The following is a 14,911-nucleotide window of genomic DNA, read 5'->3' as shown; positions in this document are numbered from 1 at the left end:
GTGCGATAGTCTGGCACATAAACCAGGTATGCAGACCTATATCTGCTTTTGTAGGGTGTGGTGCTGTCCACATGGCCAAGGTTGTGAGCTAATTACTCCAAGTGACAGCACACACACCTCAAACTGGAGGGCAATTCAGGCTCCAGCCATGTTAGCTGGATAGATCCAATGCTGCTCAATGCTTCTGGTCAGAATGAATACAGACATTGGTGATGAGCAAGTGTGCTGGGATAAGGTGTTATCCCGCCATGCTCGGGTGCTAACCGAGTGACTTCGGCGTGCTTGAAAAATATGTTCGACTCCCGCGGCCGCATGTGTCTCTGCTGTTCGCCAGCCACAACATTTGCAGGGATTGTCTAACAAACAGGCAATCCCTCCATGTGTTGCAGCTGTTGAACAGCCGCGAGACATGCAGCCACGGGAGTCGAACATATTTTTCAAGCACACCGAAGTCACTCGGTTAGCACCCGAGCATGGTGGATAACACCTTATCCCAGCATGCTCGTTCATCACTAACGGACATACCCGGTGACAGGTGCACGTGTCGCAGGTGCCAGAGGAGATGTGACACCATTTCAGAGCCAGACTCCAGATTTGAACTCTATATAGACTTCAACCCCCCCCAAGTATACAGACCCCAAACTATCTGGAATCCCATGTGCCATAAGTGTATGAATGTTATTAAAACCCTGAGTGTGTGGGATTTGGGACAGGACTCAAGCATCCTCATGAATGTTTTAATTTTTAGTCCCATTTTTGTATTTTTTTGAGCCTTTTTTTATATTTACCATCCTTAATAAATAAAACAATACATATCAGTCTGCTCCATGTCTTTTTCTTCTCATTTTTACAATGTTACTATATGTTACACACTGCTCCTAGTCCCTCCAGCCTCCAGATTCTTCACTGATACAATGTAGCTCCAGCTATTCCCCGTGCTACCTACAGATGGCGCTTTAGAGACAAACTTCTCAAGTTTCCCAATTCTTTTTTCAAAAAAAGTTTGTGCAGCTCTCTCTATATGTGATCTAAAGTTTCCTATGTAATAACTGCAGCCACAGCTCTGGGTGATGTCATCAGCACTTTCCCAGCTCTAAGGATTCTTCTTGCAATCTTCTTCCTATTTCCCTACAGCTTTGGAGGAATCCAGGACAAAGTGGTGGTGGGGGGGTGCAGACTGTAGTTTATCTAGGAATGTAGGGTGACCTGAGTGTGACCTTGCTGGGAGTCCCTGTGTGGCAAGAGAACAGTGAGTGGTGGGGGGGGGATCTATTGGGATCAGAGTTTAACTTGCATTGGCTTTAGCAGCATTGATCAGCCCTGGCTACTTTGTGCTGAAGGGAGGGGGAAGAAGCTAAGAAAGAGTCTGATCTGCCGGAAATGTCTGAAAACTTGAGTTTCCTCTGTGCAGCAGCAGCAGCAGCAGCAAGCAGCCTTCTGTCCTCCTGATCACTGGGACAATGCAGCAGGGTGACACTGGCTGCAGATCTGCCCCTGCACCATTGCTGTGCATACTCTGATTCTTCACTCTGCTGGGATTTAAGGAAGTACAACTCCCCCCCAAAAAAAAAAAAAACTAAAAACCCCTGCAAGAAGATTTCTTCCCTCCAAGGATCTAAGAGGCTCCTTCTTTTACAATGGGACTCCCCACCCTGGAGTTCAGTGATTCTTGCTTGGATAGTCCAGACTTCAGGGAAAGGCTCAAGTGTCATGAAATTGAACTGGAAAGGACCAATAAGTTTATTAAGGAGTTGATTAAAGATGGGAACATGCTGGTGGGAGCCTTGAGAAGTAAGTACACAGGTCTGACATGTCGCAGCAAGCCATTCTCTTGCTTGTTGTTGAAGACTTTGCATTCGGAAAATTGCTGGGGAAAAGTGAGAAGCCTGAAGTGTCTGGGGGTCTTAGGGGCACGATAAGTATTTTATATGGCTTCTTGGATAGTATCGTAGATATTCCCACTGGCGTAGCTGCTGCAGAATCTCTTGGAAGCCAAAGCTAGCCCTAGACGTGCTGAGATTTGCTTGTTGCTTCTTCCATTGTTTATAACTTTATGTATTTATTTATGCAGAGCTGACACATTTTTTCTTCCTGGAATGTTTGCCAAGAAAGTTTTGTTTTTCCTGTGATATGAGTGTGGGAATAATGGGTGTTTTCTAATATCGACACACTTTTGAACCGTGTGTATTCGGAGTGTATAGACCAGTGCACCGCGGTGTAAAAAATGGAGTCTTTACTCCGTGTAGAAGTCTTCAACTGCGCCGAATATGACTAAGGGCTCGTGCACACCACCGATTTTCTGTTCCGCTTACTATCCTCAGTTTTCCCGGATAGCAGTCGTACATATGATGTTCTGCGGGGTAGTGCGCGCGTCTGACTTTTACCTTGGACCGAGTGTCCGGTGATAGTGATGACCGAACGCGCTCGGGTGCTAACCGAGTGTCTTCGGCGTGCTCGAGAAATACGTTCGAGTCCCCGCGGCTGCATGTCTCACTGCTTTTCGACAGGCGCAACATCGTCATTCAATTTTAAGAAGGTCACAGATGTACACATTAGGGTTTTTAACACTTTATATTGTCTTAAGGTCAAACCCCCAAATATGCTTACCGAATGCACCAAAGCAATTATTGTTATGACTTGCTAATGAAGTGCCATCATATTCCACAGCACTTTACAGATGTTATCATCACTGTCCCCATTGGGGCTCACAATCTACATTCCCTATTAGTATGTCTTTGGAGTGTGGGAGGAAACCAGAGAAAACCCATACAAACTCGTTATTGTCTTTGGTGGGATTTGGACTGAGGTCCCCAGCGCTGCAGAGCAACAGTGCTAACCACTGAGCCACCATGCTGCCCGATAAACCTATCCCAACATAGTGCTTTTTTGTCATGTGTTGGGACAGTATGTGTAGTCTGCTAAGCTTTCCAATATATATATATATACTTTTTTTTTTCATAATGGGGGGTCAATGGCTGACGTCTGTACCTGTATGTCTGTGTGGTACTTCGGGGGTCTTCATGGCAAAATTTCGAAGCTTGTTTTCCTTGGTGATCTTTGCAGAAGATCTGTACAGCTGCCCTGCTGGAACAGCATCGAAAATGTGCGAAAGCTTAAGGCCAGTGGATTCACTCCAAAATCCTCCTTCAAACACCTGGAAACCTTTTCCTATTGATTTATATTGGAAATTCCCTTAGCTCTACATATGAGGAGTATTTTGACTTTCTTTTTTCTCTCAAGAGGTTCTGAAAAGTGTCTTGGTGGGAAAATATAAGTGCATGTCACTTCTTTGAAACGGATCCTAATGGAATCTGCTCCAAACTAGGCACTGTCATATCAAAGGGCTGCAAAAAATGCCTGTTTGTTAGGAAATCCCTGCATGTGTTGCATCTGTCAAACAGCCACAAGATAAGCAGCCGCGAGGACTGGAACATAATACAGTCATGGCCAAAAGTTTTGAGAATGACACAAATATTATATTTTCACATGATCTGCTGCCCTCTGGTTTTTATGTGTGTTTGTCAGATGTTTTTATCACATACAGAAATATAATTGCAATCATATTATGAGTAACAAAAGGTTATATTGACAGTTAGAATGAGTTAATGCAGCAAGTCAATATTTGCAGTGTTGACCCTTCTTCTTCAGGACCTCAGCAATTCTCCCTGGCATGCTCTCAATCAACTTCTGGATCAAATCCTGACTGATAGCAGTCCATTCTTGCAAAATCAATGCTTTTATTTTGTCTGAATTTGAAGGTTTTTGTTTGTCCACCCGTCTCTTGATGATTGACCACAAGTTCTCAATGGGATTAAGATCTGGGGAGTTTCCAGGCCATGGTCCCAAAATCTCTGTTTTGTTCCCTGAGCCATTTAGTTATCACCTTAGCTTTATGGCAAGGTGCTCCATCAGGTTGAAAAAGGCATTGTTGATCGCCAAACTGCTCTTGGACGGTTGGGAGAAGTTGCTCTTGGAGGACATTCTGGTACCATTTTTTATTCATGGCTGTGTTTTTAGGCAAGACTGAGAGAGAGCCCATTCCCTTGGCTGAGAGGCCACCCCACACATGAATGGTTTCAGGATGCTTGACAGTTGGCATGAGACAAGACTGGTGGTAGCGCTCACCTGGTCTTCTCCGAATAAGCCGTTTTCCAGATGTCCCAAACAATCGAACAGGGGATTCATCAGAGAAAATGACTGTACCCCAGTCCTCAGCAGTCCACTCCCTGTACCTCTCCCTGTCCATGATGTTTTTCCTGGAGAGAAGTGGCTTCTTTGCTGCCCTCCTTGAGACCAGGCCTTGCTCCAAGAGTCTCCGCCTCACAGTGCGTGCAGATGCACTCTCACCTGCCTGCTGCCATTCCTGAGCAAGCTCTGCACTGCTGGTAGCCCGATCCGCAGCTGAAACACTTTTAAGAGACGGTCCTGGCGCTTGCTGGTCTTTCTTGGGCGCCCTGGAGCCTTTTTGGCAACAAGGGAACCTCTCTCCTTGAAGTTCTTGATGATGCGATAGATTGTTGACTGAGGTGCAATCTTTCTAGCTGCGATACTCTTCCCTGTTAGGCCCTTTTTGTGCAGTGCAATGATGACTGCACGTGTTTCTTTAGAGATAACCATGGTTAACAGAAGAGAAACAATGATGCCAAGCACCAGCCTCCTTTTAAAGTGTCCAGTGGTGTCATTCTTACTTAATCATGACAGACTGATCTCCAGCCCTGTCCTCATCAACACCCACACCTGTGTTATTGGAGAAACTACTGAAACGATGTTAGCTGGTCCTTTTAAGGCAGGGCTGCAATGATGTTGAAATGTGTTTTGGGGGATAAAGTTAATTTTCTAGGCAAATATTGACTTTGCAAGTAATTGCTGTTAAGTTGATCACTCTTTATAACATTCTGGAATATATGCAAATTGCCATTAGAAAAAATGAAGCAGTAGATTTTGTAAAAATTAATATTTGTGTCATTCTCAAAACTTTTGGCCATGACTGTATTTGAGCACGCCGAAGTCACTCGGTTAGCACCCAAGCATGGCGGATAACACCCTAGCTCATCACTAGTGTCTATGCTTGACTTGTAAGCACTTTAATGAATCCCCCCTCATGTGATGGCCATTGAGCTGAAGGTGGGAAACTTGAGTTCTTGACGAGTCATGTCGTGAACAGGACGTTACTATGGGTGAAATATCATTGCATTGAGGGTTGCGTTCATTGTGTATTGGCGCAGCGTTCTGTTCTCCAGGGTCTGAATGAAAACTGCTGTGCAAAGTATGTTCAGGCCCTGTTAGATGGGTCGTCATTGGTCAGTTAATGGCCCGCTCATACATGTATGGGGAAGAACGTAAAGGTTTATTCTCCTCTCCAAGATCCTATCCCAATATGTAGTAGGTGTAGTAATAATAATATTAGCAAATGTCTCCAATTAGAAATGTAGTATAATTCTTCTGTTTAGCTATGTTGCTTACCCCATGTGCAGGGCATTGCAGTAATTTAGGTATCCATGGTTACAACCACTCATAGTGACATCTGTTAGTGGTCGTAACCATGGATACCTAAGCTAGTGCAATGCCCTGCACATGGGGTAAGCGGCAGCGAATCAGGAGGACTATACACATTCTAATTAGAGGTATTTGCTAATATTATTTTTAAATGTACTACATATTGGGATAGGATCTTGAAGGTAGGAATACCACTTTTACAGTCTGTCCGCGTACAACGTGAAGTTGTCAGCAGCACATCTTCTGTTCACACCAAGTAATGGGATGCTGATAGCAATAATTTTACTGCTGGCATAACATGTGCCAATCACTTGACGAATGTTAGCTTTGGTCACTTGTCGTGTGATCGCCATCATGTTTACACGGGATGATAATCAGAAACGTGTGTTCTGCTCTTTTGCTGATTATCAGACTATGGCCACATTCACACGTTCAGTATTTTACCTCAGTATTTGTAAGCCAAAACCAGGAGTGGATGATAAATCCAGAAGTGGTGACGTGTTTCTATTATGCTTTTCCTCTGATTGTTCCACTCCTGGGTTTGGCTTACACCTACTGAGGTAAAATACTGACCAAATACTGAGGTAAAATACTGACCACATGCTGAGGTAAAATACTGACCAAATACTGAAGTAAAATACTGACCAAATGCTGAGGTAAAATTCTGACCAAATACTGAGGTAAAATACTGACCAAATGCTGAGGTAAAATACTGACCAAATGCTGAGGTAAAATTCTGACCAAATACTGTGGTAAAATACTGACCAAATGCTGAGGTAAAATACTGACCAAATGCTGAGGTAAAATACAGACCAAATGCTGAGGTAAAATACAGACCAAATGCTGACCGTGTGAAGGTGGCCTAAGATTATGTTCACACGAAGTACTTTGAGGAAGGTTTTTTTTTGGAGCGGATACACTCAAAAAGCGCTTGGGTAAACTTCCTATTCATTTTTATGGAAAATCCACTTTGCTGTTTGTTACAAGAAGTTTTTTTTGAGCATTTTTATTTTTTTCCTGAAGAGGTTATGAAGAACACATAATGAAAAAGTAAAGTATATAGACACTTAATCAAAAGATTTAAAAAAAGCAAAAAAAAAAACAAAACAAACGCTTTAGCAAAAGAAAAACTTGTTGCAAAATTTTTTAAAAACTCTTTAGGAAGTGTAAAATAACCCCCAAAAAATGAACATTTCTTGAAGAGCTTGAAAAAGATTTTGAACTTCTTGAAAAATTCAGTATGAACATAGTCAGGAAAGGTCTTTATTTTACATTTTTTTTTTTTTTTTTTTTTTTTTATATCCTGTTTGCTAAAATCCAAATCGCTGAGGCTGTGTGCACACGCTGTGGATTTTGCTGCGGTTCCGCAGCGGTTTTGGCTGCTGCGGACCCGCAGCAGTTTTTGCTGCGGTGTACAGTACCATGATTCCCTATGGGAATCAAAAACCGCAGTGCAGACGGTGCGGAATTTTCCGCGCGGATTATCTGCGGTTTTCAATCCGCAGAAAGAATTGACATGTCAATTCTTTCTGCGGATTCTCCTGCGGTTTGCCATCTCCTCTATTGAGGTGATTAAAAACCACAGGGCAAAACCGCAGAGCAATCCGCAGGTAAAACCGCAGGTCTTTTGACCTGCGGTTTCACCTGCGGATTTTACAAAATCCGCGCGGCCGAATCCGCACCTAATCCGCAGCGTGTGCACACAGCCTAAGAGTTAAAATCTGGAGGTGTTGCCTATAGCAACCAGATGCCTGCTTTCATTTTCCCGCTCCATGTTATGAAACGGAAGATGTCATTGGTTGCCTTTGGTGACGGCGTCACTGCTTGTCTGCCCAACTTTATTGATAAACACAATTTTTACGAGCAAAATGTTTTCGTCATCGTGTCTGTGGCCAGATGTGGCCGCTGCCTGGATTGTGTGGGTAGAGATTACCCCTCCAGGATACAGAAGCTTTGTAATGTAATCTGATCCAGCTGTCAGAGGAGTTAAGGCCTCAGGGCTCCGTCTCCCAGGAAGGGGTTGACATTCCTTAAAATTCTTTGGAAGTTTTTTGCATTTTTAACCTTTAGGCCCAAGACGTTCCTCTTAACAGTTTTTCATTACATGCAAAAATAAAATTTAAAATATCTCTTTGGGGCTATCATCAGGCGTGGGTGATAAATGCAGAAGTGGTGACGTGTTTCTATTAATCTTTTTCCTCTGATTGTTCCACTCCTGGTTTTGGCCTACAAATAACTGATGTAAAATACTGAACGTGTGAACATGGCCCTAAAAGACTCAGCTGGCTTCCACACTCCATGCTGTTCCCCTTGTACACACACTTAGGAAGACACCTGTGGCTCAGCGAGACTGGGGCGGGATGAAACCACCAGAGGCCGGCCTCTTGGACTGGTCACCCCAGCGGTGCACTCCCCGGCTAGGTGTAACACATGTGTTTTCTTTGTAAAGCCTCAGCGTTTCAAATCATAACTTACCTGCCTGAAATGACCGAGACTGACCATGACTCATGTCTCCGGATTGTAGGTGGCATAAACCAGCTGTCGGGTTCACTGTAAGATTTGCTTTAAAAAAAGATATAAAATCGTTAGTGCTTCTATTGGGAAGTAATTGAGTTTTACTAATCACCCTGATATTTCTCGACCAAATTGCAAATTTGAAAAGTATAAGGATGTATTATGATTGTGTTGATTGGAACCATAATATAGCTGTAGCTCATAAAAAAATAACGTTCTGTATTGGACTTTGTAATAAGTATACTACTTCTTTGACACTGTGTTTATTATCCCTGTACTGTGTCATCACTATGTGTATTATCCTTGTACTGTGACATTACTGTGTGTATTATCCCTGTAATGTGATATCACTGTGTGTTATCCCTGTACTGGGACATCACTGTGTGTGTTATCCCTGTACTGGGACATCACTGTGTGTGTTATCCCTGTACTCTGACATCACTGTGTGTATTATCCCTGTACTCTGACATCACTGTGTGTATTATCCCTGTACTCTGACATCACTGTGTGTATTATCCCTGTACTGTGCCATCACTGTGTGTGTCATCCCTGTACTGGGACATCACTGTGTGTGTTATCCCTGTACTCTGACATCACTGTGTGTATTATCCCTGTACTGTGACATCACTGTGTGTGTCATCCCTGTACTGGGACATCACTGTGTGTGTTATCCCTGTACTGGGACATCACTGTGTGTGTTATCCCTGTACTCTGACATCACTGTGTGTTATCCCTGTACTGGGACATCACTGTGTGTATTATCCCTGTACTGTGACATCACTGTGTGTATTATCCCTGTACTCTGACATCACTGTGTGTGTCATCCCTGTACTGGGACATCACTGTGTGTGTTATCCCTGTATTATGATATCACTGTGTGTTATCCCTGTACTGTGACGGGGGGGGGGGGGGGGCAGGGGTGCTAACTGCTTTGAGGACAGCATCTTGTAATTTATGTGAGCAGGGAAATTATTTCTGTTTTCCTCTGGGAAAGAAAGTGAAGGGTTAACCGCACCCGCAGGTACTACAAGCGCCATATATGAACACCATAAGTATGGTTCCCATTTCCTTTTTTTTTTACGTTTGTAGATTTCCTTTAATCACTGCTCCACTTTCATGGCCTTCTGCTTGTAATAATGAAATCCTTTTTCGCTCTCCCTGATGTGTTCGGAGTTTTTATGCTTTGTGCTTGCAGAATACCAATACAGTCAGACGGCGGAGCCTTGTATAGACAAGGTAATTTGACCTATTACGATCAACAATTCAATTATTTTGCTGTCTCATTTAATTCATTGGGCTGGGTTCAAACACGGGCGATGGTCAGAGGGTGTACTATCCACCCGAACACTCCTCTCCCTGCCTGCAGGAGGGCAGCACTGGCCTATCCTCCTCAGGACAGACCACCAATATCGGTGGCGGTCCAACTCTCATCACCCCTACCAATCAGCTATTTGAATAATCCCATTGTTGCCAATGTTGCTGCCGATTTCATGCGCGTGGCATCGCCAACACAGCCTCAACACATGCATGGATTTCCTGTTTGTTAGGCAATCCCTGCATGTGTTGCGCCTGTCAGGGTTGGACTGGCCCACCAGAGAACCGGGGAAACCTCCGATGGGCCCTGACTTCTCCTTCAGAAGAGTTCATAGTGCAAACTTTTCAGTTGCTAAGGGGCTCTTCAGTGGGGGATAAAGATGGGCCCTCAGAATCAAATCCTCCGGTGGGCCCAATGCTCTTCAGTCTGACACTGGTGCCTGTTGATAATCCGTGAGACATGCAGCCGCAGGGACTCGAACGTATTTTTCAAGCACGCGGACAACACCTTATCGGATCACGCTCGCTCATCACTATTATGTATGTATAGATTCTATACTATAGTATGTACAGTACTCTCATATCCTTTCTTGCCTGTTATTTTTCTGAATTTCTAGACAGTCCTGTAGGGCATAGTCATTTTCTTATTAATACCATCAGCCTGTTATTGTCTGCCTCCTCGATGTATCCGGGATTATACTGGTTTATACTAATTTGATCCCCATTTATGTTTCCTTCTAAAAGTATATTAAAATAAATATATGTAACGGACCGGATTGTTTTTCCTGGCTCCACGCAGACCATTGTAGTTCAGATGACCCAGTAATTGGGTTATAGTTACAAACCGCAGTCACGTTTCATAACAATGCTCTTTATGACTTTAACCAGGTCGTAACTACAGGGTAGAAGCTTGTACATAACTCCAGCGCATTGTCCATCCCTCTACCTTTTCGTGCACGCCGGCACATGGCTCCTTCGGTGCAGAACTGCACAACCTCCGTAGGCTGCTGTACAGGCGCCATGAAATTATGTGTAAGGGCTCTTTCAGACGTCCATGATTAGTTGGTCTGAGTTTCATCAGTCTTTTTTTTTATCAGTGTCTGATCAGAGTTCGGTGTGTCGGTTTTTACCGTCAGAGTTTGGTCAAAGTTTCACCAGTTTTTCTTGGCTGAGAAGAAACAAAACAAACAAAAAAATTCTCTCCCTTTTTCTTTTCTAGCAGTCAATATAATATGGTTAGTGCTTAGACAGCTTGGAGGGCTGCCCGATTTTTCTTTCACGGACCGATTGCGATCTGACTTTCTCATCAAAATCGAACATTTTGTCCGCAATTTTGCCTGGACCACTGTTTCGCAAAAAATCAGCGAGATGTGAACAGCGCTATTCTTGAAAAGCACGTGTAGCACCCTACGAGGAAAAACTGACTTGTGAATGAACCCTTAGGAGGTATTCATTCTTGTAAACAATCGATGTTCGGTGCGCCATGTCACAATTTTTTTTTTTCATCTAGGATATGACTGGAAGCTTTCGTAGCCTACCTTGATTGGAAATTGGAGAAATATCAAAGTACAGTAGAGGGTTTTATGTAGCAGTGCTGTCAATCAGCTTTTTGTATGGTTTTAACTGATGTCAAGATCATATTCCCGGGCCCCAGATTGATGTGTAGAGTAAGAAAATTGGCCAAAATCTAAAGTATTGTGTCTGTGCATGTTATAGGGCCATAAAGAGAATGTGTCCTATATGGTAGCACATATATGGAGTCCATATTACAGACCCAAAGGCCCTCGGTGGGCTTTTGTATGGTGCCTAAGTGAGGCAAAGTATTTTTTTAATTTTTTTTTTTTTTTTTATACGATGGTTAGAGAAAGACTGAATGGAGATTTTATAGACGATCCTTAGGATTTTGTTATGGGGTCACTGTCATATTGAATAGATTTCTGGCTTCTGCTGTACTCAGACATAACTTTGTTTTCTTCTACCATTGTAATGTCTTCACCAGAAAGTATGTTTGCATGAGTCACAAGATAAAGTTAGAAAAAAAAAAATGTGCTCAAGGTAATTGTTGGGTTTCTCCACACTCAGGATCAGATTTCCATGGTTTGCCTCTGGGCTTGTGGAAAGCATTTTACTGAAAGTTTGTCGCTTCACAGAAAGGAGCTTTTCTCATCTCTGGGAAGTGACCCGTGATGAAGGTTACACTGATCGACAAATATCGAAGCAAAAAAAAATCAGCTATTAATATGATATACACCCCACAGACTTGTGTGCACACATACCTATATTCATATATTCACCTACAGATACAAACATATTCCTACACCTATATATTCAAATAAATGCTCGGGACGCTGGTCAGTATTCCGCATTGGGAGCCGGGTGTGCCGCCTCCTACCTGCTGGCATCCTCGGCTCCTTCTTGACTAGCCTGCCTTCCATGATGTCATCATTGCTGATCTAAAAAGGAAAAACAGAAGCCAGGGATGCAAGATACCGCCAGGTAGGACGCAGTTCGCAGGGCTCCTGTTTGGCAGCCACAAAAATAATTCTCTTAATTACTATTGCACACACACATATATCTATACACATGCTCATACATAATTAGGCAACCAATTACACCTATATTTATACACTTACAAATTAATAGTTTCTCATATTCATACACTTACTACTGCATCCATTTGCACACATACATACTCATACCCATAGCCATACAGACAGTATTTGGGCACACATACATACTGTATGTGATACTTTATCTCTAAACTGATGATACTTCATCTCTAAACTCCTGGAACGCCTGGTCCACTCCCGTCTTATCCGCTATCTCTCAGAAAACTCTGTTCTCGACCCTCTCCAATCCGGTTTCCGCTCTTTACACTCCACTGAAACTGCCCTCACTAAAGTCTCTAATGATCTGCTAACAGCTAAATCAAATGGTCATTACTCCATGCTAATTCTCTTGGATCTCTCTGCAGCATTCGACACTGTGGATCATCAGCTCCTCCTCACTATGCTCCGTTCCATTGGCCTCAAGGACACCGTTCTCTCCTGGTTCTCCTCCTATCTCTCCGACCGCTCCTTTACTGTTTCTTTTGCCGGTTCCTCCTCCTCTCACCTTCCCCTTACTGTTGGGGTCCCTCAAGGATCGGTTCTAGGCCCCCTCCTCTTCTCCTTGTACACTGCCCCTATTGGTCAAACAATCAGTAGATTTGGTTTCCAGTACCATCTCTATGCTGATGACACCCAATTATACGCTTCTTCTCCTGACATCACGCCAGCCTTTCTAGAAAACACTGGCGATTGTCTAAACGCTGTGTCTAATATCATGTCCTCACTATATCTGAAACTGAACCTATCAAAGACTGAACTCCTTGTGTTTCCTCCCGCTACTAATGTACCTACACCCGACATTGCCATTTCCGTCTGTGGTTCCACTATTACTCCCCAGCAACATGCCCGCTGTCTTGGGGTCATACTTGATTCCGAGCTTTCCTTTGCCCCCCACATTCGATCACTGGCTCGCTCTTGTCATCTGCACCTCAAAAACATTTCTAGAATTCGACCTTTTCTTACTTTTGACTCTGCAAAAACTCTTACTGTTTCTCTTATTCATTCTCGTCTCGACTATTGTAACTCTCTTCTAATCGGTCTCCCTCTTACAAAACTCTCCCCTCTCCAATCTGTCTTGAATGCTGCAGCCAGGATCATATTCCTCACCAATCGTTAGACCGATGCCTCTACCTTGTGCCAGTCATTACACTGGCTACCCATCCACTCCAGAATTCAGTATAAACTTATTACCCTCACCCACAAAGCCCTCCATGGCTCAGCACCACCCTACATCTCCTCCCTTGTTTCAGTATACCACCCTACCCGCGCCCTCCGTTCTGCTGATGACCTGAGGTTAGTATCCTCAATAGTCAGAACCTCCCACTCCCGTCTCCAAGACTTTACACGTGCCGCGCCAATTCTTTGGAATGCACTTCCCAGGTCAATACGATTAGTCCCCAGTCCCCACAATTTTAAGCGTGTCCTGAAAACGCATTTATTCAGACTGGCCTATCGCCTCAACACATTAACCTAACCTATCCCTGTGTGGCAGAGCCAAAAATTTTACCATAACCAGGTTCCCAGCATCATGTTCCCACATGCTTTATGCATCCATTAGCCCTCTGTGTCTGTACTGTTACACACTTAACATTATGGCTGGTCCATACAATCAGGGCAACTGTTACCACCCACCTTTCGTGTCTACCTCTTTCCTCATAGACTGTAAGCTTGCGAGCAGGGCCCTCACTCCTCTTGGTATTTGTTATAATCTACTGTATGTGATTATTGTTATGCTGTAATGTCTATTGTCTGTACAAATCCCCTCTGAAATGTAAAGTGCTGCGGAATATGTCGGCGCTATAAAAAATAAAATTTATTATTATTATTATACTGTAGTCATACCTTTTCCCATACAGAAAAAAACACAAAAATTGAACTTGGTTTTAGTTGGTATACATGCAGCATATACACGCATGTTCACATTGGCCATAAAGCATACAAAAGACAACATGAGAAAAAACCCTGCTATAACTAAATAAATGAGAAGCTAAAGTGCATCTAAATAATTCAGAGTTCTTAGTAATACTGTATTTGATCAAATATAGCACACATACAAACATTCACACTAGACCTCAAGCAGCTTGGATTTTGTGTCTCTCCACTCTTCCTCCAGACTCTGGGACCTTGATTTCCAAGGTCTAGTGTGAAGTTTCCACAATCAATGATGGTTTCGAGACCTACAAAGAAAAGACCACAGTACCTACAGTCAAATATGGTGGAAGTTCAAAGATATTTTGGGGTTGTTTTATTGCCACTGGCACTGGGTGCCTTGACGGTGTGCAAGGCATCATTAAATCTGGAGATTATCAAATAATTTTGGGTTGCAATGTAGTGCCCAATGTCAGATAGCTAGGTTTGTGTTCTAGGTCATGGGTCTTTCAGCAGGACAATGACCCCAAATATACTTTAAGAACCCCCCCCCCCAGAAATGGATGGAAACAAAACACTGGAGGGTCTTGAAGTGGTCAACAATTTGTCCAGAACTAATACCAAAAAAATACTTGTGGAGAAATCTTAAAATTGATCCAGGTATTTGAAGGGTGCCTTCTCACAACAGCAGTTTGCAAAACAAAGAGTGATCCAAAATTCCAGTTGAGAGGTGCAAGAAGCTCATTGATGGTTATAGGAAGCGATTGATTGCAGTTATTCCTTCCAAAGGATATGCAAGCAAATATAAAGTTGAGGGTGCCAAGAATTTTGCCTGGACCATTTTTGGGGTCTTCTGTGAAATTATGTCCAATTTTCCTTTTTTCCTCCTTTTTTCTTTTTTTTTTTTTTGTTGTTGTTGTGTTGTTCCAATAGACATAAAGGAAATAAACATGTGTAATCGCAATCATTTTCTAAGAGAAATACTTAATTTTCTGGAACAATTTCAAGGGTTGCAACACTTTTAGCCATGACTGTATATTTGTCTATCTATAAATACAGACATATAAAGTTTTGCCCGTATACATATTTCTAACCGTACACACACATAC

General features: G+C 43.0%; 1 protein-coding gene across 1 annotated transcript in view; it reads left to right on the top strand.

Moving 5' to 3' along the window:
* Positions 1-1,004: 1,004 nt before the first annotated feature.
* ARHGAP42 (Rho GTPase activating protein 42) overlaps positions 1,005-14,911 on the top strand; it is a 373,376-nt gene continuing 359,469 nt past the window's right edge. Inside the window, exon 1 of the mRNA XM_073582941.1 lies at positions 1,005-1,791. Within this exon, the coding sequence (XP_073439042.1) occupies positions 1,638-1,791 (154 nt within the window). The 5' untranslated portion in view covers positions 1,005-1,637. The remainder of the gene's footprint in view (positions 1,792-14,911) is intronic.

This window comes from Dendrobates tinctorius, unplaced genomic scaffold (assembly GCF_039654945.1).
Source record: "Dendrobates tinctorius isolate UK_male_01 unplaced genomic scaffold, ASM3965494v1 ptg000075l, whole genome shotgun sequence".
Classification (NCBI taxonomy): domain Eukaryota; kingdom Metazoa; phylum Chordata; class Amphibia; order Anura; family Dendrobatidae; genus Dendrobates; species Dendrobates tinctorius.
Note: the sequence above shows the minus strand (reverse complement) of the source record. Positions and strands in the feature narration are given on the sequence as shown.